This window comes from Sander lucioperca, chromosome 2 (assembly GCF_008315115.2).
Source record: "Sander lucioperca isolate FBNREF2018 chromosome 2, SLUC_FBN_1.2, whole genome shotgun sequence".
Lineage (NCBI taxonomy): Eukaryota > Metazoa > Chordata > Actinopteri > Perciformes > Percidae > Sander > Sander lucioperca.
This window is the reverse complement of record NC_050174.1, coordinates 11,831,834-11,842,611: the sequence shown is the minus strand read 5'-3', so window position 1 is coordinate 11,842,611 and position 10,778 is coordinate 11,831,834. Positions and strand designations below refer to the sequence as shown.

Below are 10,778 nucleotides of genomic sequence, written 5' to 3'. Positions count from 1 at the left end.
TCTTGTGAAAACTCAATAAAACTATTTGAATAATAATGACATTCACAGATTCTTACCATCACGTCTTCATTCTACTAGTTCTCCTCTCTCACAGTATCCATTTCATCTCTGTTTCTTTCTATCTCTGTCTCCTTTGGCTTTGACCTTTGTTACGACCCTATGAATCAGAGAGTAACCGTTGATGTAAAAATAACTGAAGAAAGGATGGGAGGCACTTTTAACAAAATTATCAGTACAATTTATTTGCAAAACAAACACAAACGTGCAAAGCTGCTCCACGGCAGCTGAGGTCAACGACAAACAAAAGGCGAGCATGCCAGGGTGCAGACAAAAGCCGATACATGCTTTGGACAGCACTGTCTGCTGACAGTAACACAACAAAAAACTTGAGAGTAGTGGAAGGGAAAGAGGCGCGGCCTCCTCTTCTTTATCCAGGGAGCTGAACACAGGTGTGCTCACTCAGCAATCACCAACCTGGAAAGGAGAGGGAGGAGGCACGCACGCACACACACACACACACACACACACACACACACACACACACACACACACACAGCACAGCACAAATACCAATCCCTACATAACACCTTTCTCAGAATAGTGGAGACGTGCGTTAAAATTTGCATTTCACACTGCTTATGTCAGACTTCCCTGTACTGCCAATTGGTTTCTCAAGGCAAGCAATAATACAAAGTTTAGAGTGGTAAGATAGTATTACACTGACTAGAAGTAAGCAAACATAAAGAAACACAGGATATTTCTCTTCGGGGTTTAAAAGCGCATCATTTATTAAACAAGTCACATCAATTTCAATAGTTGCAACTGTACTTTTGTAGGTGACAATTATACTTTTTTTAATAACATGTTTGATTACTGCTGCACACTGTCTTCACCCCCTTTTAGTCCCATACAGTAAAAACCCTTCTTTCTTTAATGATAATTATGTGAAATTAATATAAGTGAGTTTTGCTGCCATTTGTTTTGGTGTTTGAAAACTAAACAAAATAGACCACATGTATCCCTCAGCCATAATGAAAAGTAAATATCTCCAAGACAACATGTTGGGAAGGTTAGTGGACAGTCACATGAAACTACCCTGTCCCATCCATTCCCTGCTGAGTTCCCTGAAATGGAAAAACTCAGTCACCCAAACAGTTAAATACATCTGTCAGATAAGGCATTTCTCACCTCTATAAACAAATTAAAATATACAGTTTACTACACAAGGATTATAGTAGCCATGTTTGACCTAATTTTTCTGCAGACCAGGACAGAAAGAGTGACTCACTTTTATGAAGCATATGGAGGACCGAATCAACCAGCAATAATTATAACATTCAAAATACATATATATATATATATATATATATATATCATGAGGTAAAATTTGAACATTATTCATTAAACTATATGGCACAATAAAAAACATGTGCATTCACATGCAATTGTGAAGATGTCAGTCTATCATAGTAAGTCAAAATACATAGATATACATAATATGGGCTTCATATTTTGTTATACATTTATCTATTTTGTATGTATATTTATTTAATTTATATTTAGAGCCAATTCCGTCCTCCATTAAATCAAGTCTACTTCTCTTTCTCAAGTGCCTCAATGTTGTATATAATAAATGTTACTTATTGTTTTGAAACCGGAACATTTTTGCCAATGTTACAAGTTTCACATGACAAATAAAAAATAAAATACATAAAATTCATTTAAAAAATGCAGAAAAAGTTCAAATAATTCTAAGCACTGATCAAAGGCAAGAGGTTTCACCATCACCCCAGACATCCAGCTCACCTGTATTAAAACAACTAGTAGAAGCACAGTCCGGACATTTTTTAATGCAGATTCTGATAAAGCAAAGAGCAACAAAATATAATAAACACAGGTAATCGGATGGTTAATATTCTCTTGAAATTGTCTTAATAGCTGCGGATTAGATTGTTAAAATTGATTACAGCTACACAAACATTAACATTAACAAAAAAGAAATGCCTGCTTAGAAAATAACTTTCCAATATACTCCTCTCTCTGAATTCATATAGTAAGGGTATGAATATATATTTTCCACACATTTCTGGTAATGTCTAATTTCAAGCGTTAAATGTGATTTAACAGGTTACCCAAGCCTCTTTGTACACTGACTCACTGACAATGGAAAATGTGATGAACTCAACACATGACATGGTTTAGGGAAACTCAAGATTAAACTCTGGATTGAGAAATAAAGACTGGGATCACAAAATCCTATGTATTATTAAATGTCTGACTGTGTTTTCTAGTGCTAGTACACATACACTGCACCATTTGGCTGTAAAACTGTTCTACTTTTCTATGCATGAGCAAATAATGTATAAAAAACAATGAAAAAATAATAGCTTAAAATCAGAGGTCAGTTTTGGTGAAAAAAGGGTAAACTGGTTTACTGCAATGTATGTTGCTGCTTGTATTAGAAATCACAAAAAGTACTGGAGATTATGTCTTACAATGGGTCTGGGTCCCCTGACAAGAATAACTTCACTTTTACATGTTACAGTGTTTCCCTTTTTCTGACCTCTTTGCTTGTATAAGTGTTGCTTGAGTTTTATTGTTGCATGATCTATTAAGAGGCTCTCCCACCCCATCCACCAAGGGAGAACGTATGGCTCGAACATTGTGAAGAAAGTCCAAGATTCATATCTTCAGTGTGTGAGCATGTTTCTTGCAAAGAGGTTTGTCTTTCTTGGAAAAGAAGGTCTGGCCTTCCAGAGTGGTGCAGCACACCTGAGGAAACACACACACACACACACACACACACACACACACACACACACACACACACACACACACACACACACACACACACACAAACACAAACACACAGAAAGGTTACATAAATTAAGTTGTCCAGAAAACTTTAAATCTCCTCATTGATCACTTTCTCCTAAGAAATTAAGGTAAATATGCAAGAAGGTGCATCTATCATATCACTGTGAGAGACTCTGAATCTGCTCCCGACTGTGTTTGTATAATACTCACAAAAACTACGAAAAATGAACAAAACCTTTATCTATATCCACCAAGTCCAGAAATGGTTAATGCACGTGTGTCATAGAAAAGTTTTTGATTTGGTTAGTGGCAGTGGTTACCATTGTGTCTGCACATCAATACTGACCCAGGTTTAGGCCCCCTGCTCTGGCCCTTTTTGTGTGGAGTTTGTGTGGAGTCTGTGAATATGCTGTGAGGCCTTCACTTACAGTGCAGACGAAGCAGGTATCATGCCAGGTGTAACCAAGGGCCTCCAGGAACTTGTCTCCAGCCTCAATGGGGAACTCACAGCCATGGCAGCTCGTCCCAAACACACTGTAGAAGTCTTTTTTTTTATACAGACAAAGCAAGATGGCATGACTAAACTTCAACAATTTTTATTTTATTTTTCAAACCGAAATATTTGTTTTCTTTATTGTTGGCACCAAAATAAAGGTCTATTCATAACAGATAGCTACTATTGTGTCTTTCAATGCACAGACTTTTGTCTTTGAGTCTGAGACACCCTTCATCACCCCGATCAGTGCATTTTTCAAAGTCCTCATCACTCACCTTGTTCACAGTATGGTTCTCCATCCTCCAGATGGAAGGTTTTGTTTCTGATTGGCTGCTGACAGCAAGCACACAGAAAGCAGTAGACATGCCATGTCTGTTTGAGGGCATTTATCACCTCCTAGGTGCAAAAAAGCAAACACTGTGGTTAGTTGGAGGCATCATACAGTTAATTAGGAGCACTGGTCTTTGTGTGTGTCGGTCGCAGTAACTGGAAAATTTGATCCAGGATACAGAGACTTTTGATGGGATTCTACCATGTTACCTTGCTTATTGGGTTATTATTTGTAGCACTGCTGTACATGAAATGTGTCAACAAAAATTGTCCATTTCTATTATCAATCCCTATTTGATCAGTATGGATAAATGTGTCTGTTTTACATGTGAATACACATTCTTTCCTACAGTCTGCCCTTTTCTCATGTCACATTTAAATATTATGGATTTTTTCTTGTGGGGCCACATGACTCAGATTAAAACAGACAAGCTGCTTTCTTTCCCACCCTTAAACTGTGAGAACAAGACAGGACAGGGAATCAATGGAAAGTTGGTGGGCCGGAGTAAAATGAAGGATTAGAAGAGAGGGAGTGAGAAAGCAGGTTAATAAGAAGCCGTAAGCTGGTTGAAGATGTGTGAGAAATAGAGGGTTGAAAGGCATTGAGGCTAAAAAGGTTAGAACACGTGAGGGATGAATGTCAGAGCTGTTATGAGAGCAGAGATCTCAGCTTCCTGACACTTTGAGTTTAATGCTGGGTTTAACACCTGCAGCCTCTAGGACACTAAGACTAATTCTCCTAACACCTGAACATGTGCCGCATTCCTGAGTTTCAGTGATGGTCATTTTAGAAATTCCCTATAGCTTTCTTGCATTGGCCCTCTATGGATTTATCCTGCATGTTTGGGGTCAGAGGTACAATGTGGCAAAAATGCAACAACCTTTTTCAAAGTGATCCTTTGATGATATCTACACCTGTGCAATTCATGCCCTATTATTATTTGGTCTCAAATTGATAATACCCATTGTCTATCTAAATTAACAAGAAGAAGACAGAAGAAGGTATAACGCACATACAGTATATCAGTTTAGTGATAACTTTAAATGTTGGGTCAACCTCTATTTTAACTCTCACTCAGAAGTAGAATGTTTTAAGTACAATCAACAAGAGCCACTTTTCTGTATCTTTAATATTTAAAGTGTCTCACATATATATCATATAATCATATAATATCTGGGAGCTGCTTCATGTAATCATGTTCATGCAGTGCTGGCTACCAAACTTCTTTATGCATCCAATTGGCCACTTCCAACACCTCAACCTACAGCTGGCACATAGTGAAAAAGTACAGAGGAGTGAAGACACATGTTTAATCTAGATGCTGTAAACCTTTACACAACAATACAAAGGGTTTAATCTTTCTGAAGAACTAAAGGGGGGAAACAGAAAAACCATAAAACAAATAATGTCAGTATGTGTTTGCACTGAATGCCACATAGGAGGACTATCACTTTTGGTCTCCAAACAACAGGTGGTGGAGTTTGAAAACAATAGCCACACACAATGTCAAGGCCAGCTGTAAAGTAAGTGAACAGGACCAACTTAAAAACCTTCAGACAAATGGCTAAAAGCTTTAGTAACATTGAGGCTTTTATAAATGCTATCTTTCCATGCACTGTAATGCTCAAGTTTAGTTGTCATCTTCATTGTCTTTTGCATTGCAGAAAATTATTTTAGTTACATAATCTGAACTGTTAAGTGCAGTATACTCACACACACACACACACACACACACACACACACACACACACACACACACGCACGCACGCACGCACGCACACACACACACACACACACACACACACACACACACACACACACACACACACACACACACACACACACACACACACACACACACACGCTCCAATTCGCTTCATACCAACTCACCCCCAGTATCTTGGCCTGGCAGCGGCTGCATGTCGGAGCCAAGAAATCTTCATAGCAGTGTTCACAGTAGACAGATCTCTGTTCTTCCACAAAGCCTATATCTGCCAGGGATGTACGGCAGTGGGCACAGTTAAACTCCTCCTTATGCCATGATTTCCCCATTGCTACCAAAAATGGCCCTCTGGGAAAAACAAATGGACAAACAGAGACAAAAGGATTCAACTTTTAAGTTAATAATAACTCTGTATTGACAGAAATTAAACCATATGCAAGAGACACAAGCTAACTATTGTAATTCATTGTATTATCATGACACATGTCTTAAATGCAAAGTATACATGCAAAGTACCACACTGCTCAGCAGTAGTGCTGATAGGTCATGCAGTCAATATGTGCTTTGTTTTCATTGCCATGTCTATAAACACCCACTTGAGGGCAAATGGGCAGACCACAAATAAATAAATGAATGAATGACAATGTGAGTAACATAACTCTGTCTAACTTCTACAAGTTGTCTCTTGGTAACTCAGCAGATTCCCTGCTCCTCCATTGTTCCTCCTCTAAGAGAGCTACTGCATTGAATATCATAATTTACATCTGATTACATCTAGTTCATTCTGATGTGATATTTTCAGAATGTGCAGAAAATTGATCATAATGTTTAGAATTGTTTTGTCTTATAATAAATGTGTGATGATTGTACTGTATGTGGTGGTTTAAACAACTAAGCCTTAAAAACAAGAAACCAGCAATATTTGGAAAGGACTTTCAACCAGAGAGCCGGTAGATACAATAATGTATTTAGGAGGGCTGCAAGTGATTATCTTTATTATTGATTCATCTAGATTTTTTAATACGTTAATTACTTATTCTATTATAGACTGTGTCTGAAAATAGGGAGAAATGCCACTACTCTAAGACCTTTTAGTCACATCATCACAGGCTGGTTTTGTCCAATGAACTGTCCCAGACGAACAGTGAAAATACCTCTTATATTTACAATGATATAAAGTTCTTCATATCTTTCACATTAAAGCAGATGGCAGAAATATTTGGCTTTTGTGCTTTAAGAACATAACCAATTAATATATTTTCAAAATTGTTCCATCAACTAAGCGATTAATCATTTCAGTACTCCATTCAGGTCAATAGTTTCTTCAGAAAAGGAGGAACCCATTTTAGAAATCCAATGTCTTGTGACCATCATCCTCTGCTTCCACTCAGACAGCACCTTAGCACTGTCAACTTTGATGATTAGGTAAAGTGGGAAAACAACAGAGACTAATTTACTCCACATAATAGCTGCGCTTATCTGAGCTTTCTCAGATAGTGGCAAGCTTGGCAGCCATTAGCTTGTGAGCTACCCTATCCTTAGTGATATGCAATGTAAGGTGACACAAGTTGGGAGAAAACACTTGTGTTAGGGAAGTCAGGAAAAGAAGAGAGGTAGGCAGAAAAGAGGAAGCGGAAAAGAGTCCACAATGATGTGCCATTGTATACAACTCTGGGTGGACTTACACAAGAGGGAAACAAAAGACAAACCCTGTATTTTAAACCGAAGGTCTACTGCAGGTGCAACTTAATTCCCCTTATCTACACTACATTTAGATCTTTGTAGTTCTACAGTTTTATACAAAGATTATTTAGATATATCTAGACATAAATTATTATTTTAAGTGCCTAACTATACACTGAATAATTGAGAAGTGGACATATTTTCCTTTCCGATCTTAATTTGCTTGAGTACAAATGGATATCTGTGCAGCCAAGTTGAAGGGATTGACTCTTTTTTGATTATCCTTGTGCACGCAGTATGCATGATATGATAGAACTAAACACGATGCATGTCCACTGTTTTTTTTAACTATAAATGGTTATGACAGCCTCATTCTGATCCAACCTTATTAGCCACAGTATTTGTCCCTCACCTGATGACCATGTTGCAGTGGGCACACATGGGCGCCCGAGTCCCAGCAGGGATGTGTTCTGCCATCTGGACCAGGGTGTCCTCATCTTTAGGGTGAGGCTGAGGTAAAGGTCGGGCTGGGACAGGACCCCTCGGGACACTGGCACTTCCATTACCTTTCATCCCGAAAGATGGGGTGATCAAACTAGTCCGTGGGCTGTGACCTAAAGAAGATAAAGAGAGATAAAAGGTTATACTGGTTAAGAAACAGAGAGACAGAGATGGGACTTACAGCATTCACTTTACACACATAGCATCACAAAGGATGTGCGTGCATGTGTGCGTCTGTGTTTTCTTCCCAGGTGTGTAAGTTATTTGACCTCTACCCTGTATGTCTATACACCCAGCAGGTATCATGACGGTGCATACAGCTGGCTGACTACTGTTGTCATAACCATGAATTTACCACATCAATCTTCCCAGAATCTTTCCCTCCACCTTAAAAACACCCCCCACACACACACACACACACACACACACACACACACATACACACACACACACACACACACACACACACACACACACACACACACACACACACACACACACACACACACACACATAGACCACCAATACATTCCCTCAGCTAAAACCCAGACCCACACCTGGCTAAACATGTAGCTTGGCCTTTGCCTTTGATGTCCACACTCTGGATGGAGATTTGTTTTTGTATGTGTGTGCATGATGAGGCAAGAGCTACTTTTAGAGCTTGGCTTTACCATTACATGCCATGTTTAAGTGTGTCTGTTTAGGCTAGGAACAGGGCTGGGTTTACATTTAATGTTATGGGTAGTAAGGTATTCATTTGAACTCAATGAAAGAGGAGGTTAAACCTACAATGACTGATTTTTTTGGCCACTTGGGGGCAGCAGAAACAAGTTGTGAATATATCATCACCTTTTAAGTTAATCTAGTGAACTTGTTAGCAAACAGTTACTTATTTACATATCCAACAGCTGTGGAGCAACATTATCATTAATTTGTTTCTCCTGAGGCAAATATCTGGGTTTTTTTAGCTGCTAAATGCTCCACTGTGTTCACCAGCTAGTTGCTAACTTTGTCTGTCTGAGTGTTTAGCAGGAAGAGTTTACATTCGGTTTTTAAAGCTTATTTGCTGAAGACAACCACCTGCTGCAGCTGAAAACTGCGCTTTGACAGTGGTGAGAGTGAACCAAAACCGAAAGTTGCGGATTGGACAGCTAAACGATGAGGTGAAAGTCGCTGTAAAGCTCTGTAAAGCCAAACAGAGCTGCAGATTCAGGTGATAATTCTCTGTAGGTCCATTACTAACAGCAACCCATTTCACATTGTCATTTGATACATTGTTATAATAAAAATATTGAGTATAGGTGCTTTAGGTTTAAGCTTGCATTTGACAGTCCTAGATGGAGGCTAAAACACAGCTTTAAGATGCCATAAATATGAATGCTTCCTGCACTATAAGGCTGCTTAAACCAAAATGTCCTGCCAAATAATAGCACTAATTTGTTAAATGTTATAAAAAGATATTTTACACAGTTTGACGTTTCAAACTGCCCTAAACTGGCCAACGATATAACAGGGATAAAATGTTCTGTGATGGATCATGTGGAAACAAACCCATAGTCATTTTTTTAGGAACTTTAGAAAACAAAGACATTATAGAGATTGTAAGTAAAAGATGAATAACCCTTCAAAAGATTGTGATATTGATATGTCTCTAAAAAAAAAAGTAATAGACAGGATTGTAAACCCACTATATAATTTATCATTTAAAAAAGGAGTATTTCCTGACAAGATGAAAGTAGCTAAAGTCATCCCATTGTATAAATCTGGTGACTCACATATTTTCAATAACTATAGACCGGTATCCTTGCTTTCTTAGTTCTCAAAAATACTTGAAAAACTATTTATCACAAGGCTAGATAATTTCATTGATAAAACCAATTTACTAATGGACAGTCAGTATGGATTCAGATTTGGTAGATCAACGTCTATGGCACTAATTGAGTTAGTAGAAAGACTAACAAATTGTATTGAAAACAAAAACTATGCAGTGGGGATTTTCATTGATCTAAAATTTGTACTGTTGATCATGAAATCCAGTTAAAAAAAATGGAAAGGTATGGCATCAGATGTGTGGCCTATAACTGGATAAAAGACTATATTGAAAACAGGAGTCAGTTTGTTAAAATGGGTAATCACCGGTCAGTGAGCCTTAGTACTTCCTGTGGCATTCCACAGGGGTCAGTATTAGGCCCGAAACTGGTTATCCTCTACCTAAATGACATTCGGTAAGTATCAAATGTACTAAAATTAACTGATTTTGCTGATGACACAAATATTTTTTGTTGTGGGGATGACTTGCAGCAGATGCTGGAAATGGTCACAAAAGAAATGAATAAATTAAAACTTTGGTTTGCTTCAAATAAGTTATCTTTAAACTTGAAAAAAACTAAATATATGATATTTGGAAATCGTACTATAAATATAGATGTGAAAATAGTAATTGATAATGAAATAATTGAAAGTCTATGAAAGTGGAAAAGTGGAAAATGGGTGTTGTACTTGACCATAAACTGTGCTGGAAGCCCCACATTAAATATCTGTGCATGAAGATGGCCAGGAGTATTGGGGAAATACCTACACAAGCACCTTACAAAATATTTGCCCATTGCAAAAAAGAGCAATCAGGATAATATATCACACAGGGTATTATGAGCACACTAATCATCTGTTTTTGAATTCACATTTGCTGAAATTTATGGACATTGTTAAATTCAAAACTGCACAATTTATGTTTAAAGTTAAAGAAAATAATTGACCATATAACATACGCACAATGTTTAATGATAGAGACGGGGGTTATCATCTAAGAGGACAATGTATGTTCAAACAACCTCTTGTGCAAACTGTGTGTTTCAGTTTGTGGGGTGACCTTATGGAATGGACTGAACAATTACATCAAATAGAGCCATATCATTCAGTTCAAAAATAGATTAAAGAAATCAATTCTTGACCAATACAGAAAGGAATAGACTGAAACATAGAAATGGAATTGTAATGTAAAGGTATTGTTGTAAGTTATTGTAAGACCTGAAATATTGTATGCTGTATTTGCAAATATATTTGTTTTGTAATAATATGATGTTGTGAAGTAGGGGCAGGACCTAATAAGCTGTATGCTTTCACCTGCTCCTTCTCAAACTTATTCTTTTTAATTTAAATTTTTTTGGTCTTTGGTAAATTCTGATTGTTTGTGTTTTAATTTTGTGGTTTTAATTTTTTTGTTTTCT

At 37.5% G+C, this 10,778-nt stretch overlaps 1 protein-coding gene across 5 annotated transcripts in view; it reads right to left on the bottom strand.

Annotated features, from left to right (window-relative positions):
• Positions 1 to 761: 761 nt before the first annotated feature.
• pdlim5a (PDZ and LIM domain 5a) overlaps positions 762 to 10,778 on the bottom strand; it is a 59,463-nt gene continuing 49,446 nt past the window's right edge. For all 5 annotated transcript variants that reach the window (XM_031308683.2, XM_031308686.2, XM_031308689.2 and 2 more), the window contains 5 exons: positions 7,463 to 7,664; positions 5,535 to 5,715; positions 3,589 to 3,709; positions 3,246 to 3,361; positions 762 to 2,772 (listed from right to left, as the gene is read on the bottom strand). In XM_031308683.2, the coding sequence (XP_031164543.1) occupies positions 2,683 to 2,772; positions 3,246 to 3,361; positions 3,589 to 3,709; positions 5,535 to 5,715; positions 7,463 to 7,664 (710 nt within the window). In that variant the 3' untranslated portion in view covers positions 762 to 2,682. The remainder of the gene's footprint in view (positions 2,773 to 3,245; positions 3,362 to 3,588; positions 3,710 to 5,534; positions 5,716 to 7,462; positions 7,665 to 10,778) is intronic.